Source organism: Haliotis cracherodii, unplaced genomic scaffold (genome assembly GCF_022045235.1).
Source record: "Haliotis cracherodii isolate W230 unplaced genomic scaffold, xgHalCrac1.p SCAF_27, whole genome shotgun sequence".
Lineage (NCBI taxonomy): Eukaryota > Metazoa > Mollusca > Gastropoda > Lepetellida > Haliotidae > Haliotis > Haliotis cracherodii.
In genome coordinates this window covers 4,663,401-4,690,333 of record NW_027266283.1, presented here as the reverse complement: position 1 = coordinate 4,690,333, position 26,933 = coordinate 4,663,401, and the positions used below count along the sequence as shown (strand labels likewise).

Genomic DNA, 26,933 nt, shown 5'->3' with positions numbered 1-26,933 from the left:
CGGTCATAGAGCTGGAATATTGCTGAGTGCGGCGTTAAAAACAAACAAACAAACAAAGAAACTACTTACTACATATATGATAACATCTTCTTTCTTTTACATACACACCGATTCAGGGCTACTTCGTTCACATGGTAAAGAGCAAGAAGTAGTCGTTTTGTATATAAAAAAGAGTGAGTGAGTGAGTGAGTTACAGGCTGACATAAACCGAATATATAAATTATATTTGTGTGTGTGTTTTCTCTGTGTGCGTGCGTGCGTGCGTACTTGTGTGACTGTCTGCGTGTCTGTTTGTGTCTGTGTGTCTGTGTATGTTCGGTTTATGTAAGCCTGTGAGAGTGATATCAAACGACACCACATGCCGATCTTGCTTAAACGCGCCATTAAACCATTAGGATGACAAATACCATCCTTACAGACACACCTGTGTACAATGTGTGCGATTGCCGCCTTTCAATCAATGGAGGCTGATAAAACTTACTCTTCAACAACAATAATATTCCTTCGAAACTTAGTTGTGAATGTGAAAGTTACACATTATTCAGAACACACACCTGTACGAGCCCCGCCCTGTTTACCTACATAATTCACCGTAGTGCACTGACCAGAATTGCCAATTAGTTTGGATATATTTGTGATTATCTAGCGAAATGGCGATGAAGTCCGACAGTCTGTGGATACTGAAGCAAACTTCTTTCGATTTTGACAATATCGTTTTCGAAGGAGGGGGAGCTAAAGGGATAGCATATATGGGAACGCTTGAGGTACTTGTTTACTAAATTGATGATTGTTTGTTGTAAAATGCCACATTCAGCAATATTTCAGCTACATGACGGCGGTCTGTAGATGAGAGAATCTGGACTAGATAATCCAGTGATTAACCTCATGGGCATCGATTAACTTATTTGGGATACGATGGCATGCATCAACCAAGTCAGCGAGTCTGACCACCCGATCCCGTAAGCCGTTTCTTACCCGCTTTGTCGCCCCTTTAAGGACCATGGTTGTTCCAACCCAGATCTTCATGGGTCAACGGTGTGGTAGCTTTATGTTGGGTTATCTCATTTGTATCTCATAGTTATTACGTCTGTGGGATACGATGACATGCATCAACCAAGTCAGCGAGCCTGACCACCTGATCCATTTAGTCGCCTCTTTCGACAAGCATGAGTTGCTGAAGATCATTTCTAACCCGGATCTTCACGGGTTCTTTTTATTCATGAATAGATTACATAGGAAATGTACTGATGTTTCAATTATTAATATAATTACAATGCCGGCACTTGAACCGGCAAACAAAGTGGTGATAGTGATAGTCCTAAAGTTGTTAAAGTTATTATAAGGCAAATACTACCATGTGTACAGGCCAACACAAAACTGGTTGATTAAATATTACTACCTCGAGCATAAAATGTATTAAACGTGTCATATATCGATTCAGGTTTGTATATGCACATACAGACGAACACTAGACATTGAAGAGAAAAATTACTTTTGGCAAAAGTGTATTTACATTCGGGTCAAGCTCCTGCATCTGCAACAAAGACCTTGTGACGCCATCGACATCGTTTGTCGATATAGGTACACAAGACGTCATTCAAATACACAGACTAATTCTTCGCAGGGACATCTGTCCTGACACCGTGTTAGACAATATATTTACATTGGTTCCAGGTCCTCCAAGAAGTCGGCATCTATGACAAACTTCATCGCTTCGCTGGGGTCAGTATGGGGGCAGTGTTTGCTACCCTCATGGCTTTGGGCTTCACCCCTCGAGAAGTCAAGGAATTCTCCAGGACGTTAGACGCCTCGGCTTTCCTCGGCAAGTATTATATGTTCTTTGCTTTCATTTTGATCTGCATCAAGGCGGCATCATCCCGTAGGCAAAAGGCCCGGTGATGTAAGATGATGTAAAATCGCTGCGCCCTTTGGTCAAGCCAGGTTCCGCAGTTCGGGGGATCGAATCCTAGATTTAGACCGAGAGTGAGCCATGTTTTCAGCCAACACCTATGTGTGGGACATGCCATCTCTTTGTGTATTGCATTTAGGCAATCCTTAATTACGATTTTCGTCACCTTTGACTTTCTTCCCTAAAGGAGGCTTGTGTCGATTCAGATAAAATTCAGACACTGTACTGGACACGTACTTCGAGATATCATAGTTTTCGATACTGAATGAGTGAGTGAATGTTGTTTAGTGTCGCTATACCTGGTGATACCAGGGTAAAATAATGAATAATTCCGAGCACACTCATTGTTTTTTTTATTAATTCGCATTCTTTTCAATCCTCCCTTAAGACGCCACGTGCGGGTATCTCGCCTTCCTGCCTAACCTGGCCTGGAGCTACGGATGGCACCCTGCCAAGAAATTCTACAACGCAATGTCCGAACAAATCCGGGAAAAACACGGTGACAGTCTGCTGACGTTTGGCAAGGTGAGCTAAAAAATCATGACATCAACATGATGATAATGATATTGTATAATCCCGGCGTGTGACTGATTAATAATCAATAGTGACTGAGTGAGTTGGGTTTAGAGCCGCTTTTAACAGTATTCCAGTTATATCACGGCGTGTCAGCTTAATTTGGACGGAAAGCCCGAAGTGATGCAGGTCTCAGACGTTTACCACTTCGGTGAAACCCACGAGCACGGGTATTGTGCTGACAAACCTAGAAACGTAATCGGAACGAGCCGGGATTCGAACCCATCTGGCATGCCCAAGGGACGCAACTGTGGACAGCGAATTGCGGCACCTTAGACGACTTTGCCACCCGTGCCCCCTAATAATCAATATATGCCACCAGATCTAAAGATCTTATATCGGAATACACACACAGCAACGGAGTCAATGTGACCTTAACTTGTTTTCAACATTGAGTGAAGGAATAGATTTTAGATTGGCCGAATCAGCGTTTTTGATGTGACATTTGTGTCACGTTCGTCGTGATGTGTGTACGTTGTAATGGGCGCTGCATACGAAGCATCCATTACTTGTATCCATACAGACTGCTAAGTATCCTTGTCAGTCACTGGACCGACAGAGAACAGATTAAACAATACGTATATCGGGATCTAGCTGAGCTGATTATGGCTGTAATTTACTGTTTTACGTCAACGGCGTACGTCACCAACTGATGATGAATCTATACGAAAGATGATCAGAATGATGTAATATATCATCCATTAAACTGGTACTAAGGAGAGGGGGCGGTTGGGTAGCCTAGTGGTTAAGGGGTTCGCTCGTCATGCCGAAGACCTGGGTTCGATTCTCCACATGGGTAAAACTGCTGCGTTAAACAATACTCACTCACTAAGGAGAGCGCAAATGAAAATAAAATTGATGAGATTGATTTATAGTGTCATGTAGAAACTAGTCAACTGCGTGGGTTCTGTTTTCTTTTTTTTTTGTTTAACGCCCCACTCAGCAATGTTCCAGCTATATGACGGCGGTCTGTAAATAATCAAGTCTGGACCAGACAATCCCGTGATTAACATCATGAGCATCGATCTAGGCAGGTAGATAGACGTATTATAATCTGACAGGATCCACACCAAGGACATGACGGCTGAAATAATTACCTCTCGACAATCCATGACTATTTCAATCTGAATTTATCAAAGTAAAATGAAAATTATAAAATGTTTGATCAAGTCCGCTGGTCGTGGGTTCGATACCCAGGTGAGACGAGGTGAAATTGGGTTTAAAGTCGCATCCAAGATTATTGCACTTATACAGGTAGCCCACTGAGATACCATGCCGCAGTTTAACATGAATACCCCACTCAGACACAGTATACTGACTCCGAGCCGACTAGTCCTTGTTTTAGCCCCTTAACGCCAAGCGACAGACAGGGTAACAACAAGTACCATCTTTTAACGTCTTTTGTAATCACGCAGCCGGGGATCGAACCCCGGACCTTCCGCTCTCCGGGCGGACGCTCTACTACTAGGCCACAGAGGCGGTCTCGATACCCAGCTTTTGCCCGACTTTGATCACAGGTCTGATAGCCCTGTGTCCTCTAGTTTCAACCAAGAGTTCAACGTCTATGTTCTCCGTCACTCTCTACCCACACAAAGCACGGGTCAATCATTTCACTCGATTATTATACATGAAGTGAAAGTTTAGTATGTATGAAGATTGTATTAGAATTTGAACAATGTCGATATTCATATAATCCGTTAGACTAACATCTAGTCTCTGAAATGAACGTATCGTACCGAAAAAAACAGTTGTTCAATTATCTTTATAAACGTATGATAAAAGGGAGCACAGAGACCTGATACTTCAGTAATGTAGACTTGCCAAACATAATAGACTTGCATGGGCTGTATTTGATATAATTGTATCAGGGTCTGTAAGATAGACTAATAATCCGTTAGTCTCACATCTAGTCTTTAAAATGAACATATCGTACCGAAAAAAACAGTTGTTCAATTATCTTAATAAAAATATAATAAAAGGGAGCCCAGACACTCTCTTCATACTGCAGTAATGTAGACTTGCCAAACATTATAGACTTGCATGGGCTGTATTTGATATAATTGTATCAGGGTCTGTAAGATAGACTAATAATCCGTTAGTCTCACATCTAGTCTTTAAAATGAACATATCGTACCGAAAAAAACAGTTGTTCAATTATCTTAATAAAAATATAATAAAAGGGAGCCCAGACACTCTCTTCATACTGCAGTAATGTAGACTTGCCAAACATTATAGAATTGCATGGGCTGTATTTGATATAATTGTATCAGGGTCTGTAAGATAGACTAATAATCCGTTAGTCTCACATCTAGTCTTTAAAATGAACATATCGTACCGAAAAAAACAGTTGTTCAATTATCTTAATAAAAATATAATAAAAGGGAGCCCAGACACTCTCTTCATACTGCAGTAATGTAGACTTGCCAAACATTATAGAATTGCATGGGTTGTATTTGATATAATTGTATCAGGGTCTGTAAGATAGACCAATCCGTGAGAACATATCTAGAAATACATTCTGTGCATATTAAACGTTAAATTGGGTTATTCTGGACGATTTTACATTTCAGAAGACTTACACCTGTCAGCACATCATTTTCACATTAGTTAATCTACGTTTTACCATCGTTCACTTGCTAAGTGTATGTAATATCAGATGCAATCCTATCTCGTAATATGGATTGTAAGTTTAAATGCACATATAACGGAAGTTCAATTATGGCACTCTGTTGTTGTTTTCCTCCATTATTTCCATTTCTCATTTCTCTTTCGTTTCGTACGTTATTGTTCGGAGTTGACCTGTCGATTCAATCCCTGGGTTTCCTCGTCACCAGTAAAACATGCTCCTCGCTTGCAGCTGTACCACGACCACGGGAAGGAGCTGTGCATCGTGGCTGCCAATATGTCCACCTCCAGTGTGGAGTACTTCCATCCCAAGACAACTCCGGACTTCCCCATCATGGAGGCGCTCGCCATGTCATTCAGCATCCCAGGTGAGGAGGACCGGCACCAGTCACAGTCTCTCCCATGTTTATGTAGCCCAGTGAGTGAGTGAGTGGGAGAGTGAGTGAGTGACTGGGTGAGTGAGTGTGCGAGTGGGAGAGTGAGTGAGTGACTGGGTGAGTGAGTGAGCGAGTGGGTTTGGGTGAGTGAGTGAGTGGGAGAGTGAGTGACTGAGTGAGTGAGTGGGAGAGTGAGTGAGTGACTGGGTTTGGGTGCGCGAGTGAGTGAGTGAGTGAGTGAGTTAGTGGGTGGGTGATTGAGGGGGGTCTTGGGTGGGTGAGTGAGTGAATGAGTGAGAGTGTGGGTGAATGAGTCAGTCAGTGGGTGAGTGAGTGGGGATGTGAGTCAGTGTGTGGATGCCTGAGTGAGTGAGTGGGTGAGTGAGTGAGTAAGTGGGTGAGTGGGTAAGTAATAGGGTGAGATGCCCTTCGTGAACACGTTCATTTAAATAACCAAAACGAGATTAATATATTTTAACAAGGTTGTAATTAATAACATATCAAAAGGGCCAGATTCTCTCACCTTTCCACGAACACCTGGCATCATCACAGTTTGATAGTGAATCGTGAACACATGCTTATAATATAAATTAAATTTACAATGGAAGGGGTTTTGTCACCTTTATTTACAATACCAGATGTATGAAATCCTAGAAAGGACATTGTCGCGTTGTTGCATTGTCGCCCTTACAAAAGCTAGCAAAAAGTGTCAGAATTAACCAAATCGCGACAATGCGACAATGGCACATTTTGGCCATATGTCGTATTGGCGCGTTTCGTATTGTCGAGCTTTGAAAAATATTTGATAATATAATAAGGGCGCCAAGTTATGACTTTACCACTATGCCAAGGGGCCTGACCGAAGAGAATTCGATTGACAATATGTATGTTTAAAAACATTTGTGCATGTGCCATGTCTTCTGGTCCATTTATCAGCTACATTACGTTAATTTCACATTAAATAGAAAAAAAAACACACCAATAGTTCCAACATATACAACATCCTTGGAACTGCAGGAATATTGTACCATATTCATAAATAATAACGTGTCTGTTATTTGTGTGTTTCACTTCGTATGTCTGATTTCAGTCGTGATGAAGCCAAAGTATTCCTTTGTGAACGGGAGAGGAGAATACTTCGTTGATGGCGGTGTTCTCAACAACTATCCCATCAACACTTTTGATGGTACGCAGTTAAACATACTGATATAGACATTCTGTATCATTGGGTATTATCGCATTCGTCACCACTCGCCCCTTTCCGTAACCTGCAAGAAGACTCGTCCCCCTATCGATGAATGTTATGTGCGAAAATACGACAAACCAATCAGAATGCGCGCATGATTTCAAGTTCTTTGAAAAGGATCCCTTGGAAGTAATTTTTGATTTTACATTTGTCTTGCATCTAAAGATATACCCAAAACACAGTTACATGTGTTCAATCATTCTGCATAATTCTGCATGTCCAGTTGTGCTTTAAATTGCATCTGAAATATATATAATATATGGGGAAATATGTGTTAACCATTACGCAACGAGTTGACAATTATTTTAGCTATGCCCGTTTGCGCTAAGACGGAACCCGGTCGCAAAAATGTCCATGAGGGGGGCACGAGTCGCTATTCGGCTTGTCCCGGAATAACACGAATTGGTCACGAATGGGTATTATCTGTGGAGAGTTGACATATGAGGAGAACCGCCTCCGTGGTCTAGTGGTAGAGCGTCCACCCAGAGACGCTGCGTCCGGGGTTCGGTCCCCGGCCGCGTCAAACCAAAAGACGTTAAAAGATGGTACTTGTTGTTACCCTGTCTGGCGCTCGGAATTAAGGGGCTAAAACAAGGATTGGTCGGCTCGGAGTCAGTATATTGTGTCTGAGTAGGGTATTCATGTTAAACTGCGGCATGGTATCTCAGTGGGATAGCACAATAAATCGGCGTCAGTCCTGACTAGTACACACACGTGCATGCACGTCGCTATATACGTAAGATAATCTTGGACGCGACGTTCAACCCCATTTCACAAGGTTGCCACAGATACTGAGAAATAGCTGAGAAATACATTAGTACTACACTGATAGAAATAGTTTTTAAAGTTTACCTAATGAATTTCACTGTGCACTCAGACACTATCATGTTAGTAGACTTACTACTAACTTACTAATCAGTTAGTATGTCTTCACTAGATGTCGTCACTAACTTAGAAAGTTTAAGTTGTAATCAGACATGCTTTCATCAGGTTCCTGAATGAGAGAAATACTGTTAGGCATACTGATGAACATCCTTGGTGGGATTCGAACCTGCAACCTCTTGTTTTGGTAATGACTTACTAACAAATCGCATTCATATGGTTGGAATATTACTAAGTGCGGCGTTAAACAACAAACAAGCACCCTTGTTTCTCCATCTTTCCCTCCATCCCTCAATCACCCACACATCTCTCATTTTCCGCATCCATTCACTCTCTCTCACTCACATAACTTCATGTTAAGCCTCTGTTTGTGGATCACCTAATTTGGCATGAATATTGCTAAATGTGGAGTAACCCTTACTCTCTGAACGTAACGCCATAACCTGCACTGTCAAAGATTCAGCGTGTCCCTTTACAGGATGGTATCTGTCAATGGACCCCAAGCATTCCTTCTTGCACCATGATAACATCGAGGAGGAACAGAGCAGCTGGTTTGATGGCTTTAGTGAGAAGACGATTGGAGCCATGGTGGTAATGACAAACATGTTTTCACGTTCTCCTTTCACTGATTAATAATACCAATGCATATCACAAGAGCTGATATATGGTATATGTAATTGTAACTTCCTCTTATAGTTTTCCACCGACGAAAGGGAGGTTTTCAAACGTGAATTCGGGGAACGCACGAAGGATTATCCCCCAGACAGACCTAACACCGCATTGATGAGGTAGGTTGGTTTGGTTGGTTTGTTGTTCAACGCCCCACTCAGCAATACCCCAGCTATATGACGGCGGTCTGTAAATAATCGAGTCTGGACCAGACAATCCAGTGATTAACATCATGAGCATCGATCCATGCAGCTGGGATCGATGACATGCATCAACCAATCAGCGAGCCTGACCACCCGATCCCGCTAGTCGCCTCTTACGACAAGCATAGTCGCCTTTTACGGCAAGCATGGGTTTCTGAAGACCTATTCTACCCCGGATCTTCACGGGTCGATGAGGTAGGTGTGACCAAGAGGCTGAGTGAGTTAGTGGCCTAGCCTTGAAATGTATTCCAGTCCCCTTTATGAAAAGGACATCCTGTGTGATGCTGGACGTCTACTGCTTTGACCAAGAATCATACTCGGGGTCAATCTGATTCTAGCATTCCGACACAAAACATGGGACGACTTTTCAAATCGAATTGCGGCGACTAAGAAGATATGATTATACTCGCACCTGACCAGGAAGACGAAACAACAAAGATTCGTACACTAGTCTTTATTGTTATTTCGGAAACGTTTGTGTTGAAACCTACCGGATTTTAATCGGGACAGGAAAATATTGTGAAAAGGTCCCGTCGCTATGGGATCGCGATCGGCACGGGGCACCTACCGTATATCTACCCTATATCGACCGGTTTTGACAATTATTATTTTCTGGCGTTTAATATACACTTTTGGAAATATGTGTGTGTGAGATATACATGGCATGATATCATTTTGTTAGTCCTCACTTTTGCTTAAGTGCAAGGTGAGCTCTACATTCATGTACCAGAAACAATAACTGAAAAGAAAAGATCGCCACCAATTCGCGACTCAATCGCGTCTCAGTCACTATCCAATGTGTACCTTATCGCGTCCTGGTCGTAGCCACACAGATGAAAATCCAAAAATATACCGGAACTTCTTCGTTTCCCTTCCAGAAAACGCCTGCCTCACATGACAAAGATTGACGCGGACAACAGGAAGCAGGATAGCGTGAAGGCGATCGCGCACAAACTCATGGCGTGTCTGCGTGAGCGAAACCTGGATCAGAGCATGCATATCACTAAGACTGAGCTCACTGACGCTCTTAAGGTATTTACAGGAACTATGTTTTCTGTCACTTCTTTAAAAAACAAAACGTTTCCAACCTCAAGGCGATCTTATTGGCATGCGAACACGGACGCATCTTGGAATACCTTAAGTGAGTGAGTGAGTATGGTTTTACGCCGCTTTAGCAATATTCCAGCAATATCACGGCGGAGGACACAAGACATGGGCTTCACACATTGTACCCATGTCGGGAACCCGGGTCTTCGGCGTGACGAGTGAACGCTTTAACCACTAGACTACCCGACCGCCCGGAATACCTTAAGCCTGTCAGACATGTATCAATTCAGAAATATCGATATGAAGAAAACTGATTATAAATTTAGTGCATGTCTATCAGGAAATATGTATATATAAAAATGTAAAAACATTCGGATTTTGATTGATAACTATAATTTTCTTTCCTTCCCACTTAGTAATGTCTCGGGTTTTTATAACAGAGAAACAATGCTTGAATTCTTGCTAATTGTAAAGATGGTTATAAAGATTTGTCATCCATTGCCATGTACCCCCATACATGTATATAACGACTGAAAAAAACCACTCTATTCATAACAAATAGCCTTATGCATAAAAGTATTTTAAAACTGGGTCTCAGGTGTATATCATATAAATGTAATTAATCCTGCTTCCCTGAATTTTCAGAGCAGTGACATAAGCCCAGAGGAATACAAACTTCTTTTCGGAAACACGAAACCGGATAAAGTTTTCGATGAGATTGACAGATATGGCGACGATTTTGTGAGTAGCAATATGTTTTCTCTCTTCCCGGTTATAGCTGTGTGTGGGGCTGGGACGAGTGGGTACTGAGTTGGACCTGGGTACCCACAGGACTACCCCGACCCGTGGTTAGTCACGTGATGTATTGTGTAATGACTAAACTTATCTCGAAATCTAGGGTTACACTACAAGATGTTAATGTTTGTTTTTCTTTCTGACTATACACCCGTTCCTTCTGATTTTTCATATGGTTGAATAAAGATATATCTTAAGTCAACTTCAGTGTATGCATGACCAAATTGTTTAATACATGTATCTAAATACGTTTTGCAAGAGCTATGCTTAAAAAAATTCCCAATCGGACATTTTGAGACATCTCCTGAGACCTACACTGGGTAGGGTAATAGGGGTGCGTACCCGGGTAGTAAATTTGGACTCGTCCCAGCCCTAGCTATGACGTTTTTGGAGTTTTTATATGGAGCTGTAATGACAATTTGTGTAATCACGTCAACTGTGATAAAAGTCGTTTTTTACATCATACGGATCACAAGAGACTTAGAAACTTTGATATTCATTGTTGTATTCAGAATTTGTTTCAAACTTAATGGCTTTAAATTCTTCTGTTTCAATTGTTGAGTAAAGTAACCATTGCGTTTTAAGTGTACAAGTAACACATTGGTGTTGGTTAATTACGCCATGTTGCCTTTCTAATATAACGCCACACTATAACGGTGTTTCTTTAATCATTACATGAAGCTTAAACTTATAAGTGACGATGAATGAAGATATTTTCTTTTCTTTCATTATTAAAGAAGCCTTTTCATCAGATGTGATTTGCACAAAAGTGTTCTTTCATACCACAATTCGCACTAAAACAGTTGAAGATCTGTTACCAACATATATTGATATTTCCTTTTCTGATCCACTTTTACGGCAACGCATGAATTTAGTTAGGAGCGACATACACAATCAACGATACCGAATTATGAGGGATCCTCACACACAAGTAGCTACCTTTGATTTGAGAACATTGTTTGTTTGTTTGTTTGTTGTTCAACGCCAAACTCAGCAATATTCCAGCTATATGACGGCGGTCTGTAAATAATCGAGTCTGGCAGGTATGGGTTATGAAGACCTATTCTTCCCCGGATCTTCACGGGTTTGAGAACACTGAACATATTTGGAAATAACATTGTATATAGGTAGAAGGTAGGGGGGAGGGGGGGGGGGGGGGGGGGGGGGGGGGGGGAGGGGGGATGTATCCCAGCTAACTGTCCCAGCATTGTCATATAATATTAGTACTCATTTATATCAGTTACAAACGACATTACAAGACGGTACTTGTTGTTGCACTGTCAGAAGAACGGCATTAAGGAGCTAAAACAAGGACTGTTCGGCTCGGAGTCAGTATACTGTGTCTGAGTGGGGTATTCATGTTAAACTGCGGCATGGTATCTCAGTGGGCAACCACTATAAAATCGGCCTTAGTCCGGACTAGAACAAGCAGCCACAAACACGCACGCACGGACGCGCGCATGCATGCGCGTCAAGTGCAATAATCTTGTACGCGATGTTAAACCCCATTTCACCTCACCTCAATATGTTTTGCGTTTATTGAAGTATAAACGTCGAAGCCTATGTGCGTACCGTACATTTTTGTAAATAATACACTACGTATTTTATGTTTATACCCCCACGAACGCAATAATGAATAAAAACATCAAAATCCTTCTCATAACCTTCCGAAATCTTAATAGCAAAGTCAGTTGTATTATTCCGGCCATATCACAAGCACGAGTTTAAGAATCACCACCAAATAGTGATGATACTAACATTTATTTGATTATGAGAAACGATTATTTGATTCCTCAGAAAGTACATCCATGATGTCGTACAAACGAAATAATATTTAATTATATATATATATATATATTTACTTTTCTTTTCTTTTGGGTGGTGGTGGGGGTGTGGTGTACCTCTGAGGTAAACATATACCCCCATGGTTAGGAACGTGTCCATGCTATATATTATAATTGAATGGAAATATAGTACCCTTGATAATCGATGATGATAAAAACAACTGTTGCACAGTCTTTCCTTTCAACTGCTCAAGGTGTCTGTACACGCCCTGGTGTCATATTTTGCCAAGAGAGGCGTCCCAATCCACCACGGCGCCCACAGTCGCCCGTCGCACGCGATAGACAGCCTGACCACGTATATGATTGCAATAATAGACTCCATCACAGCACGTCATAAAGAGGTGGTTATCAAGGTAAGTAGGCGTCTTTCAGATGTTATAATTTAATAAAAAATATAGTTTTAAAAATTAATGAAAATACTTGAAGTTATTAAATTACGTCTAATCTCATAATCCAATGTGTCCGGTTAACAGCGGCGTGACCTTGAGCGTTCTATCGGCATCGACTGTGACTACATCACCACCATGGATGACTTGGAAGAAGAAGACATCGACTTCCTCATCACGGTACATACGAGGACTTTTTACATAATCAAAAACTTGAATCTTCTCCTACTACAGTTATGTTTGATTAGTTTCTCAAAAAACATATTTTTAAGCATTAGCAAACAAAAAAGTTGAAATAATAGTTTATGAGGCTGTTGCAAATTAAGTTTCGTGTATTATAGTATCAATTAGCGGATTTAATATCATTTTGCTAAAAACATTCATAATGCTAAAAGGGATTTTACGACAATTTAATTATTGTTAAATACATTCTGAAATACATGTAATGCATGAGTCTAGAGGTGGTTGGTAGTGGATGCCCGAATTACACCAAGCATGCGAACAAAAAGGTCAAGCCCATTTCTGGTGTCTTCAGCTGTGATATTACTGAACTATAAATTAAAAAGATCAATTGAAATGTATCGGTAGCATAAGGTGTGTTTCGTTTCTTAGTTGTTTAACGCCGCACTCAGCAATATTCCAGCTATGTGACGGCGGTCTGGACCAGACAATCTAGTGATTAATATCATGAGCATCGATCCACGCAATTGGGATCAATGACATGCATCAACCAAGTCAGCGAGCCTGACCACCCGATCCCGTTATTCGCCTTTTTTACGACAAGCATAGTCACCTTTTACGGCAAGCATGGGTTGCTGAAAACCTTTTCTACCCCGTGTCCGTATGGTTCAGATTAATGTCTCAGTGCATCGGTGAGTCGATTGTATGATTGAGACTTCATCAAGATCATGTGTTTTTGAATCCCTATCAATGACACCAGGTGTTCGAAAAGGTAACCGTATCCTGCCGTGCCGATGGCACCCGTCACAAACACATGCAAAGACAGGTCAAGTGTTCACCTAAAAGAACACACAGGGAGCAATGGCACATGTCAAAATAGGGAACTGCATCGGACATCATTTTGGACAGATGCGTCAACTTTGTCAGTGTCCTCCACATTTCTAATATAAAACTTGTTGAAAGCTTTACCGAAGCCTTGAATGATATGACTTTGATCAAACAACATATTAGCACGAGTCGTATGACGCTCTTTGAAATCTTCATAGAAAGGCAGGTATAAAGTTTTGTCGTGACAGAGTGTGCACGACGTGATGTATAACATTAAAGACTTATACCTGTATTTGCAGCAAGGACGCAACGCAACCATAGCGTTCCTCAATACCTGCATGGAGAAGAAACCAAAGGCAGCCAAACCCCAGACGGATTAATACTAACCACGCCAAACAACATTACATTCAGGAAAGGAATGTGTCTGCTTGTACAGATGTAACTATGTCTACCTGGTGTAGATGCAATAGCGACATGGCTGTGTTTAGTTAAGGGGGACTATATGCACATTCCACGATCTGGGGTCGAGACGATGTAATTATCATTAGTGACTTTTCTCAAACAGAAACATTGCCTGTATGTCATGCCTTAATGCAAAAGTAGGTTTTGGAGACATTAAAACAAAGGACGAGGTGGTCATTTTGGCCCACAGGATCTGTTTGATTTAAGAATTGAAGTTTAAGTTAGACTTCTTACCTTGTGTTGACTTGACCAATATGAGCAGAAGTTCTGATTCATATGCATAAGCGGAGCGCATCTGGTGCCCATGGAGAATACTTCTTCCCAAAATCTTTCACAATGACCTGAATATATGTAACAATATCGCTATAATTTTGTAGCAAAGGTCCTTTAATTTGCCATGTGGGGCAGTGGTGTACAAAGTTAAAAAAAAGCACATGTTTTGACAGAATTGAATCTGGTTCTTTTCTGAGATTGCAAAAAGTCAAGGAAATGCTGTTTTTTTTAAGAATCCACATGGTACTAATTCCACGTGTCTAAAATACTTTCTGTGAACATAAAGAAAGTTCTTCCTTGATTGTAATTAGGATTATGGTTCATCGTTAAGACAGGGATTTGGTGGTACATTTGCCGTTCCAACCAATATTAATATATCTCTCTTTGTAAGGTTTTATGGAGCTTCGGAATCCAGTGCAAATGAGGAATTGGCATGTCTGCTGCTTTTAGAGTCAAGTCAAACGTTGATAGTACCGGTGCATGGTTTCGGCAGATTTCGTCTTCGGTTAACATACTGGCCTTACATGTGTTGTGTTATTTGATATGTCACTTATACCAAGTTCTTTGATTAAACAATTAATGTGGTGATTCTTACATGCACTGGTTGTGTTATTTGAGGGCATATCAGTGGGAGCAACGACATACGTTTCATGTTGGGCAGCGAAACTATGGATGACAGACGGCTCGGACAGACTGGGTTTGTTCCATTTGTGTTTTTTTCTTTGTCAGTTTGTGCATTCTTCTAATGACATCACTCATTGACACACTCTTAAAGGCAATAAAATTAAATCAAATTTTATCCATACGTTTTGAGAATGTGTTATTATTGATTGCACAAGTCATGTTCTAAAGTGTGAACCGTTGTTGACGTGGGACGGTCATTATTTATGTCGTAAATGGGTATATGGCTGTATTTTTGGGTAAATGACATTAGTCATGATCATATTTCTTACAGATTTGTTTGTTTGTTGTCTGTTTGTTTTTCAACGTCACACTCAGCAAGAGTCCTGCTATATGACGGCTGTCTATCAATAATCGAGTATGTACACTGATTGACATCATGAGCATCGATCCACGCAATTGGGATACAATGACATGCATCAACCAAGTCAGCGAGCCTGACCACCCGATCCCATTAGTCGAGGTTGAAATGTAAGTGTCAAATTTTCTTAAAAAGAACCACAACACTAGTCTCAGAGAAAATGGCATCACAAGTCAGTATCTCGTTTGTCCGCCATGCGCATTGATGACTGCCGTGCAACGTCGATACATGGAATGGATGAGGCGGTTGATGAAGGCCATAGGCACTTGAGCCCACACTCTGAGGAACGCCTGACGCAGTTCAGCTGCAGTTGTCGGCCTTGGTTGGACGTCATTCAACCGTCTTTGATTCTCGTCCCACAGGTGCTCAATGGGATTTAAATCGGGCAGGCCACTGCATGGTTCTGATGTCATTCTGCTGGAGGTAGTCTCTTTTTGCTCTCGCAGTGTGGGCACGGGCGTTATCATGTTGAAACCCGTGGTTGCGGCGACGTACCAAATGAGGTATGGCGTGTGGTCTCAAGACTTGATCAATGTACCGAGCTGACACCATTGCCGCTCCCTGGGCCGATGTTTTGGATGACCACAAGGTCGGCACTATGTGCAAGACCAATTCCATCCCACACCATGATGCTCGAACCACCCAACGAGTCTCTCAACAACACAAGCATCTGAATAAAGTTCCCTACGGCGTCGCCAGACTCTCTCTCTCTGTCATCTGCTGTTGAGATACAGTAACGGCTATCGTCTGAGAAGAGAACTCTTCTCCACTGCTTGTGGCACCAATGCTGGTGATGTGTTGCCCACTGAAGACGGTCCCGGCGATGACGTGGTGTCAGAATGGGTCCTCGGTGTGGCCTGTGACAGTGGAGTTATCTGCTCGTTATCACCGACGCACGGTGTCCGCACTAATGTGTCGCTGGTGTGTCCCCATGGTCTGTCGAGCAGTTTCCGCAGCAGTAACAAAGCGATCTTGAAGATGCTGTCGCACATTCTGACGATCCTGACGTCGGGTGGTGAAACTTGGCCTTCCATGTAGTGTTGGTGATCTGGAACCGTTGCTGGAGCCTGTATATGGACTTGACTTGCCGGGCGGTTTGTCCAGGTTTGTCCAGCAATTCAATAACGAATGAATGTTATCCGATCTGGGTGGATTTTTTAGGGCACGAAATGGGGGAATGCATGTGCATTTTAATTTGCACGGAACTCGCGTACATCGGGTTACCATGGCCCTTGTCGTGATGCGATGGGGGATCGGTTTTATTGTCATCTGCTTTGTTTTGTATCATCAAATTTCATTTTTCCGGACAAGGTACTGTTAAAGTTTAGAAAGTTTGACAAAAATTACGCAGATATTTAAATGACAACTTTTCATGCAATGTTACTTGGGGTGACGTTTCTTTTGCGGTTCAGTATACATTTAACGCTTTATCGTCGGCCGTTTGACTGCATCAATCCATATTGGCGATATATTTACTTAAAATATGTTGTTGAGGGGCTACCTGTACACGACAGTTCAGACGACCAGCCGACATCATTGAATCTATAAGAAGTAGATGCAGTATGCTTATATTATCTTTCAGGTTTTGAGATAAACGAATCATCAAAGCCGATTCGGAACAAACGTATTATCATGTTTTACGCGCTCTTATACACCAGTGTTGACGTAATGTACAATGACGTTATGTCGACGTTATGTTGAAACTACCGGATTTATGCCCCGTCGTTATTTAGACCATGGGCTTCAAAACGGACAAATAAAACGTTTTAAGCGCATGGGCGTCAATAAATTTGAAGGAATTGATTGATCTCCCATGTCCGACCTTCTTCGTGTTGTAGCACGCTTCTATATGGCCAATTTTCACCAATATTGCACCTTATACGCCGTCTGAGGTTTCCACATTTACAAGGCTCTTTGGAAACCGCATCCTCCAGTGGTAGAGCGTCCGCCCGGAGAGCTAAAACAAGGACTGGTCGGCTCGGAGTCAGTATACTGTGTCTGAGTGGGGTATTCATGTTAAACTGCGGCATGGTATCTCAGTGGGTTAGCACTATAAATCGGCATCAGTCCGGACTAGTACAAGCACCCACACAAACACACAAACGTACATGCACGTCGCTATATAAGTGCAATAATCTTGGACGCGACGTTAAACCCAATTTCACCTCACCTCACCTCACCTCACAAGGCTCTTTGGACCCTTAATGTATGTGATATTGAGGATACTCAGTGTGGCATTTTAAACGCTTATGTCAAACACGCATAACTGCGATTTTGGTTTGTCGTTACCTTTTTGCAGGTATAATTCAATTTTGAACGTGTTCGGGACTCATAATAAGTCTCAGCTACTTACATGAAGCTTTGTTCTACTTCCTAACATAATATTGACATAGCTACATAACACATCAAGATCACGACGTGTTCTCCAAAGCAATTTAATAATCAATTCATTACTTTCTACAAAAACAAAGACAACGCTTCATCGTGGACATCCTCTCTTAAATATTCATAATACAACAACTTTCCGTTGACGTCATGCCATGGTTACGACATGTGTCGTTGATCTCTGTGTTGTCGGAAAAGTTGTCTGTCCCTGAGTAGTGCGTTCCGTAGTTGTCTGCCCCTGAGTGGTGGTGGTGCCCTCTGACGGATATTTCAGTTCATACAAGCTGTTCCCGACACAGCCGGATGTCGCTGCTGCGTCGTTGTGGGCGATGGCAGCTTGTACAAGGCTTGTCCTTGCTATGTGTTTGTTATTGTGAATGAATCCAATTAATTCGTCCTGAAAAAAGTAAGATCATGAATCAAATCAATGAAACCTTTGTTTGTGTGTTTGTTTGTTTGCTGTTTATCGCCTTACTTAGCAATATTCCTGCTCTATGAGGCGGTCTGTAAATAATCGAGTCTGAACTTGACAATCATGTGATTGACATCATGAGCATCGATCTACGTAACTTGGATACGATGACGTGCATGAACCAAGTCAGCAAGCCTGACAACCCGATCCCGTTGGTGGCCTCTTTCGATACGCATGGGTTGCTGAAGATCAACTCCTAGCCGTATAGGGGTACATTGTACGGTTAGTTTAGCTTTATCACAAGACAAGACAAACGCCCCGATTATGTTTCTAGTTTTGCCAGCACCATACCCGTGCTCGTGCGTTTCACCGAAGTGGTAAACGTCTGAGACCTGCATCACCTCGGGCTTTCCTCCCACAATTTGAGATGTGACCTCGAAGTTGGTGGAACACTGGATGGTGTTGCCAGGCCACGCATCTCTGTCTGAGCGAATCTGGATTCATGACCATAACCAGAGTATCCTTTCAGCTAAGGGAGTGAGTGAGTATGGTTTTACGCCGCATTTACCAATATTCGAGCAATATCACGGCGGGGGACACCAGAAATGGGCTCCACAAATTGTACCCATATCGAACCCGGGTCATCGGCGTGACGAGCGAACGCTTAACCAATAGGCTACCCAACAGATCCTTTCAGTTAGGAACGAGTCACATCTAGACTTGTGCCTGATAACGCTTGATCATCCTGGTCTCCGCTCATACAAAGTAAACGCTTACTAAAGGAAACGCTGAAATACCAAACTGCCAGTGATACACAAACTACAATTTGCAATACTGAGTTTGGTTTAACGCTGCCTTGAACAGTATCTTAAGCTGAGTAGCTCTTAAACGCCTGTGAAGGACAAGGTTTGATAACGGTCCGTTTGGGCCCCCAGTAAACGTCAAATGTTTAAGCTTAAGGAAATCTTTGACATTTTGTAAAATATAATTATCAGACACGTTCAACAGAAAATTGTTTTCCATACACTTGCATTGTTTGGTCTCCTGACATGATCAAATACACAAATACAGCTAACAGAATAAAAAGGACTGATTTTCCAAACTACAACATAAAAGTGTTGGTAAGTCCGTTGCCTGCAACTGTTGAAACGAATAAAGTCTCATTATCATTCAATGAACACATTCACTGTCTTTCATAACGATTTGTAAAGGTTTTCATTCCTGCAATCGTGAATAGCCCAGGTTGATGGTTGGTTGGTTTGTTGTTTAACGCCGCACTCAGCAATATTCCAGCTATATGACGGCGGTCTGTAAATAATCGAGTCTGGACCAGACAAACCAGTGATTAATATCATAAGCATCGATCCACTCAATTGATGACATGCATCAACCAAGTCAGTGACGACCAACCGATCCCGTTAGTCGCCTTTTACGACAAGCATAGTTACCTTTTACGGCAAGCATAGTCGCCTTTTACGACAAGCATAGTCGCCTTTTACGGCAAGCATAGTCGCCTTTAAAGACATGCATAGTCGCCTTTTACGACAAGCATAGTCGCCTTTTACGACAAGCATAGTCGCCTTTTACGACAAGCATAGTCGCCTTTTACGACAAGCATAGTCGCCTTTTACGGCAAGCATAGTCGCCTTTTTCGACAAGCATAGTCGCCTTTTGCGACAAGCATAGTCGCATTTTACGGCAAGCATAGTCGCCTTTCACGACAAGCATAGTCGCCTTTCACGGCAAGCATAGTCGCCTTTTACGACAAGCATAGTCGCCTTTTACGGCAAGGATGGGTTGCTGAAGACCTATTCTTCCCCGGAAGAATTTCCCAGGAAAAAAATGACCATTATTCTATTTTGCTGCCACGCGCGTGGGTACGGTGCTGACAATCCAATTGCTCATGAATAGGATCATCGAGCATCGAGTTCTACCACAACAAAGGGACGTACATGTACGTAGCTCTGCATAGAAGCGCCCCTTATAACACAAGTCGTGCTTACCTGTAGTGTTTCTCTGCTGTGTTCATCCTTGATCCGGGTCCTCAGGCTATCGTCCGTTCCAACAAAGTAACAACTATATGTATTCTTCACAGTCAGAAGATGCTGAAACAAATATGAATGCTTACATAACATAACAATATATTACTTCTCACGCCTGGGTCTATGCCACACCCAGAAATCAAATAAGCAAAAGGTGGCAATTAATAATAAGGGCGCTATTTTACCAATTATTATAATATCGCAATGGTTAAAATACTATTGTTGTAGTGTTGCAAGGTCAATAACAACACTGCAACAGTACTGTGATAGTATGATAAGTACGATTTCCTTTCAATAATGCCTTCGGAATGTTTGACATCAGTTTGGTACAGACCATCTGTGTCTCGATCATGCTCGTAGATAGATTTTCTCTTGAACTTGTAAATTACGTCTTTTCCACTCATTTTAGACATTCTTATTCAATTGTTTAAAACTTGCAAATGTCAGAAAGAGAAAAGACTAGGTCATCCATATCCGATCATTTTTATACCAAAATATCAAAGTTTCCGGAATTATATTATGTGACATGTTCAGTGGGCCACATTTCGCCTTATCCTATTCAGAAAGATGCATATACGTGATCGTGCATAAGCATCTATATCCAAGAGAAGAATTGTCTAATATTTGCACTTTGATACAAATGAAAAAAGCATAAATGTCAAGTCAGAAAACTTGAGGATTTTCCATCTTGAGCAACTGAGAAAATTATAGAGACTTCCATATCATTGTTTACATTAGTATACACAGGACTGTTTTGTTCATATGCTTGAATTATGAAATAAATAATTCATGTCAAATCTCGGTATACATGTACGTTCGATGAAATCTTTGCAGGATAAATCTTTACTGACACTCATATTTTACTCTTCTGCAACAGTGTTAGGGTGTACCGATTAATCGAACTTATAATACATCGCCATTGCCGGTGGCAATATATTGATAAAGGTTTGAAATTTTTAACAATCATGCTTCGTTATCACATGTGTCTATCGATGGTTTTGAGTGACGAAATACTTTTTTTCTATCCATTCTTTATCCAGAATGTCATGAAGTAAATAACTGATAATTGATTGGCAATACCCCAGCAACATGGCGGCATCTTCCCGAGGCAAGAGAGTTAACTGACTATAAAAGTCCAGTTTCCACCCTTGCCGAACTGGGCTGGTATTATGGAATTACATTTTTCCTGGACTAACGAGTCTATGCAAAGTCCAATCAAACTAGCTCACCGAAATCGAAATCCGTTTCGTAAACTGTCGTGCAAATTTCGGTCGATTGCAGGATTTGCTAGTCGGCAGATATTTTCCAAATCTGTTCATGTTTCTAATCAAGGTGCTCAAGTGATTTGATGCATTTCGCGATGTAAGACCCGTTTTTTCACAATATAGCTCTTGATTATCGATCAGATCGCCCTGACTGGGCGCCACCATTTTGTGTGAAGCAAAGACAAGTGATACGAGAGGTGGAATCTGATTGGTCCATAGGGGAGGCTTAGAAGGGACATAACTGGTAATAGCCACTGGTCGCGCTACGGCCGAGTCCAGTAATTTCAGCTTATTTCGGCAAGGGTTGAAACTAGACTTTTAAAGTCAGTAAACCCTCTTGCCTCGGGAAGATACATGGCGGCGTTCTGTAAATAATCAAATGTTTCAAAGGTTTCCTCAAGACAGCGTCTCGTCACAAGACTGTTGAAATATTCCCAATGGCACCTTTAATCCTACGTGGTAACGCTGCCGGTTCTGAATGACATTTTAAGGCATCAGATACTCAAAAACAAACCTGAAAATACATTATGTTTATCTCATCACTTACCGTGGTGGGATGGTACTCAAACTGGAACCCTTTCCGATAGGAAATTTGAGCATTCGAAGCAAACAGGAACTGACCCTGCCAGAAATATGAAATACTTATACAACACAGAAAGGAACATGTGAGCGATACACTGTTGAAGACACCATTCATACTTCACATGTTTTGTACAGACTACGTCCCACCATCATCTGGTGTATATAAAAAACAGCGACAAAACCATAAAACATAACCACTAACAAACCCTTGGAGTATTGACGATGTGCTTTGGAAGGAAATATACACGTTAACGTCAAAAACATTCAATTTTATTCTTTGAAAGGCATTTAGAAGTGATACACATAAGGACGAGAAATTACGGATGTCAACTTCTTTATGATGAGGAACACAACGTTTCGGAGTATAAACTTACGCCTTCATCAGGTTGATTTACAATTTTGGGTAGGTATATCAACACTATTGCGTTAATACGAACTTCCTAAATGCATATCAAGCCTCTCACATAACATGGAAAAAAACTGTTTGTTTGTTGTTTAACGCCGCAATCAGCAATATTCCAGCTATATGACGGCGGTCTGAAAATCCAGTGATTGACAACATGAGCATCAATCCACACCATTGGGATCGATGACATGCATCAACCAAGTCAGCGAGCCTGACCACCAGATCCCGTTAGTCGCCTCTTACGACAAGCATAGTCGCCTTTTACAACAAGCATGGGTTGCTGAAGACCTATTGTACTCCGTATTTTCAAGGGCCGGATAACAACTGTAAAAAAAGTAATATATGCTTGATATACAAATTTACAGATGAGTGTGTCCTGCTACAGCCAGCGAACGACGTTTGTGCTATCAAACTCAACGAACCTATTTAAACCCACAACATCAATCTTATAATATAACCACAATTAACAATAATTATGAGATTCAAACTTACAAGCGCCAGAGACACACTGGAGAGAAGAATCGGTAGCAACATTGAGAAATATGGCTGTTTGGATTTAAGCTGTCCTGACGACCTGAGTGTGTGAACTCTTTGATCGCTGATAAACGGAAATAGTTGTCGACATGAGAACAAACATATGCCAAGGTTCCAGAAACTTTCTTGTCAACAACAGTGCTACACCTACTTGTATGTTGGTAATAAAGCACATCACAGCTGAATTTTTCACACTTAGCCATTATCTGGGTGACCTTTTTCTTTGGTACTTGTCACCACAGGGGTTTCTTACGCTAACAATAGCAGCTACAAGATATGTGATTTTTTTTAATTTATTACCTAATTATTATTTTTATCATCATCATCATCATCATCATCATCATCATTGTTGTTGTTGTTGTTGTTGTTGTTGTTATTTATTTATTTATTTATTTATTTATTTATTTATTTATATTATTATTATTATTATTATTATTATTATTATTATTATTATTATTATTATTTACAGATTAAGATTTTTAAAAATGCAGCAAAGAGGGTTTTGGTGACCCTTGCACAGTCAGGCTGGGTCGGCTCATCATCAGATCAGGGACCTTGCCGCTGCACAGACAGCGAATGGGACTTCTCCCAGGAAGCGCTGCCTAGTCAAACCCACCCAGAACTTTTCGGAGGATGTGAAGACTCCTCAACACTGCAGCCTTCTGCATCACCCAGATTGTCAGAAGGGCTGTATTCCTGGAAGCAAACCCGGGTACTCTCCCAATGTCAGTCAACAGATTGGGAGGTACCAAACCTAAGGCACCCAGAGCAATGGGGAGTCGGACAACTTGGTACTTGGGATGCAAGCGTGACATTTCGAAAGCAATGTCCGCATATTTGCCATGTATTTCCTCAATCTTGTCAATCACATCAGTGTCAAAAGGGACAGAAATTTCAATGATATAAATGATTTCATTGGCTATATAAAAAAACAAGATCAGATTTGTTGATCCTGATACGTCTAAGGTTGTAAATGGGACTATTCCAAAGAATTTTGTATTTATCATTTTCCACGACGCCCTATTATTATTATTATTATTATTATTATTATTATTATTATTTATTAGATATATTTATGAGCAAGCGTCTTCAAAAGATAATAAAACCGTACCTGTTCTTAGAAACTGACGGATGACAAAGTTGACTCAATTTATATTTGTTGATAACAATTTTTTACTGTAACAGCGAGGTTCCGGTATAGATACTTATATCGCTGTCAAGCAAGATGAAAAAATGAACATGGTACAGTTTGTATACATGATATTAACATGAATAAGATAGGCAGAACTTTCAGCACTTTTTATTCCTCTATAATCCATAATCTACTAATCCAGCTTGTAGTACAAGAGCAAAGAATTACATTTTCGAACCCGGGTCTTCGGCGTGACGAGCGAACGCTTTAATGTGCATTATGTGAAGCCCATTTCAGGTGTCCCCCGCCGTGAATATTGCAAAAAGCGGCGTAAACCCACACTCACTCACTCACTCAATCTCTTCAAAAGCCCCTCGACCACGATGATTCAAATACAAGTCAAACACTTCACACAAAACTGAAGTATTAGAAAATTCTGATAATTCCTCATCAATGGTAATTTGTTATAGACTGGCGATTTCTCTGTTTCATCACTCATATAAAAAACGAATAGTTCCAGAAACGATGATTGTCTTGTGAATGGCGGTAACATTCGACACCCCACGTGATCATGGCTCCGGAATGAATTTACAAATTAAACAAACTTGCATTTTAATAAAGAAATGTATTTCGTGAATACTGTATTCATAAATATGGTTTACGTAGCATCCCAGGATTACACTTACTTAATCTACATACAATTTATAATTGGAACAAAGGGAGATTGGAACCATTGTGGAGTTTTTCTAATTAATTTCCAAAACATTTTGCTTCCCCCATCAAATTGGATTACTTGTCCTTAATAAAATCGAGAAAGGGCATTCTTTGAGATCAAAGAACGTATTTGAGACAATTGGAAATAAAACCAAATGGATTCTCAAAAACCACACAGGATTTGATTGAGTTTTTGCAGTCTGACGTTCACTGAGGGAACAGTATGTAAAATCCAAGACTTCCTCACAGCTGGATAAAATCTATGTGTAATCTGGTTATCAAACATTTAGGCAAGAAGTAGGCATCCCCAGGGGACATCAGTTGTGCGCCCCTTCTTGCTGACCTGTTTCTTTCAGCACACGAATCAGAATTTCTGCATGAATTAGCAAAATCGAAACAAACGAATTGAGCAAAGGATTTTTATTTAAGCTTCAATAAGGATATCGATGGTATGATAGCGTTCAATGACTTTCAAATAGCCAAGTCACATCCACTGATTTATCACAAATGAACTGCAAATATTAGACACCAGTGAAACCGCCGCATCTATTTCTTATCGAGATGCATGCATAAAGATTAGGGACCGCCTCCGTGGTCTAGTGGTAGAGCGTCCGCCAGGACAGCAGAAGGTCCGGGGTTCGATACCAAAATACGTTAAAAGATGGTACTTGTTGTTACCCTGTCTGGCGCTCGGCATTAAGGGGATAAAACAAGGACTGGTCGGCTCGGAGTCAGTATATGTGTCTGAGTGGGGTATTCATGTTAAACTGCGGCATGGTATCTCAGTGAGCTAGCACTATAAATCGGCATCAGTCCGGACTAGTACAAGCAGCCACACAAACACACACACGTCCATGTACGTCGCTATATAAGTGCAATAATCTTGGACGCGACGTTAAACCCCATTTCACCTCACCTCACCTCACCATAAAGATTAGGGGTGACAAAACCCTCCACAAGTCTGTATGACAAGAGGGGTGGCTCTAACTTTCCAATAGTCAACTTTCCCTTTATGTTGAGCAATATTCCAGCATCCAGCATTCCGAAATTTGTTGCATTAGTGACAAAACCGAAGTCCGATGCAATTCCCTATTTTTACTTGAAACATGTATTCACATGTTTCTTTTTCAGGAAAACAACTTACTTGATATTTTATGAGTGTTTGAAGGGTGCTACCGGTGAGGCAGTTTAGCTAACCTTTTCGCGTATACCAAGTATCATCATTTCTGGATATTCATTCATAAACACATGCTCACGATATAGTAGGACTCGTACAATAGACTCTGCTGTCTGTAGTTATGGAATTATTTTTGTCGCTTTTGTGTAACATGAGTGAGTGAGTGAGTTGGGTTTAACGCCGCTTTTAACAGTATTCCAGTTATATCACGGCGTTCAGCTTAATGTGTGAGGAAAGCCCGAAGTGATGCAGGTCTCAGACGTTTACCACTTCGGTGAAACCCACGAGCACGGGTATGGTGCTGACAAACCTAGAAACATAATCGGGGCGAACCGGGAATCGAACCCACAATCATAGGTTTCTGGGGTGCCCATGGGACGCAACTCTGCACAGCGAATCGCGGCGCCTTAGACGACTGGGCCACCCGTGCCCCCTTGTGTAAAATGAGCATCGGGAGAGCCTTTGGTCATTTTGATTAATACATTGATGACTTTATCGTGGCGACAATCGCCATTTCAAGATGACGTTGTGGTAGATATGACGTCGATGTACCTGCTGTTGTGGCAAAATACAAAACGTGTTGATGTTGCTTGACACTGGTCACGTTTGACGTTTAAAATATATATTGACCCACTTGCTGTAAATAATGCAGGAAATGCCACACGTTATTTAGTAACGTTGAAGAAATAAGATCACTATTTGAAATTGTTGTTTGTGAAAGAAGCATGAATAAAATAAATAAATAAATATTTTCTTTAGCGGTAATGCGTAATCAGCAACATTGCGGTCTAACGTAGACTCGATACTTATTGCGGACCAGTCAGACTGTAGAATTCCAAAATGTCATAGTAGAACTCTCATTCTCTCATTCGTTGACAGAATTAACAACTCACTGTAAACAATGTGAATCTGTCTTTAATCACGCCAACACATGAAATCGTTG

General features: G+C 41.2%; 2 protein-coding genes across 2 annotated transcripts; one reads left to right on the top strand and one right to left on the bottom strand.

The window, feature by feature from the left end:
• The first annotated feature begins 656 nt into the window (after positions 1-656).
• Positions 657-13,944, top strand: LOC139473197 (uncharacterized). Its single transcript, XM_071255719.1, has 12 exons — positions 657-764; positions 1,675-1,822; positions 2,298-2,434; positions 5,340-5,475; positions 6,575-6,670; positions 8,091-8,203; positions 8,309-8,400; positions 9,363-9,516; positions 10,177-10,272; positions 12,365-12,523; positions 12,644-12,736; positions 13,864-13,944. Exons 1-12 carry the CDS (start codon positions 657-659, stop codon positions 13,942-13,944), a joined length of 1,413 nt encoding a protein of 470 aa, XP_071111820.1.
• Positions 13,945-17,760: 3,816 nt separating this feature from the next.
• On the bottom strand, positions 17,761-23,066 carry LOC139473238 (uncharacterized). The gene is made up of 4 exons (XM_071255769.1): positions 22,926-23,066; positions 21,993-22,067; positions 20,142-20,243; positions 17,761-18,123 (listed from the first exon to the last, which is right to left on the bottom strand). The coding sequence occupies exons 1-4, from the start codon at positions 22,965-22,967 to the stop codon at positions 17,875-17,877; spliced, it is 468 nt and encodes a 155-aa protein (XP_071111870.1). The 5' UTR covers positions 22,968-23,066; the 3' UTR covers positions 17,761-17,874.
• Positions 23,067-26,933: the final 3,867 nt, after the last annotated feature.

What these genes read in the sequence shown, in the direction of transcription:
- LOC139473238 (XM_071255769.1), bottom strand. Translation starts at nt 22,967, where the DNA reads ATGTTGCTACCGATTCTTCTCTCCAGTGTGTCTCTGGCGCTT. An exon ending in TTGAGTACCATCCCACCACG is followed by an intron (nt 20,244 to 21,992) that starts GTAAGTGATGAG and finishes TATTTGTTTCAG; the next exon opens with CATCTTCTGACTGTGAAGAA. An exon ending in ACAGCAGAGAAACACTACAG is followed by an intron (nt 18,124 to 20,141) that starts GTAAGCACGACT and finishes TACTTTTTTCAG; the next exon opens with GACGAATTAATTGGATTCAT.
- LOC139473197 (XM_071255719.1), top strand. Translation starts at nt 657, where the DNA reads ATGAAGTCCGACAGTCTGTGGATACTGAAGCAAACTTCTTTCGATTTT. An exon ending in GTCTGCTGACGTTTGGCAAG is followed by an intron (nt 2,435 to 5,339) that starts GTGAGCTAAAAA and finishes CCTCGCTTGCAG; the next exon opens with CTGTACCACGACCACGGGAA. An exon ending in CATGTCATTCAGCATCCCAG is followed by an intron (nt 5,476 to 6,574) that starts GTGAGGAGGACC and finishes GTCTGATTTCAG; the next exon opens with TCGTGATGAAGCCAAAGTAT.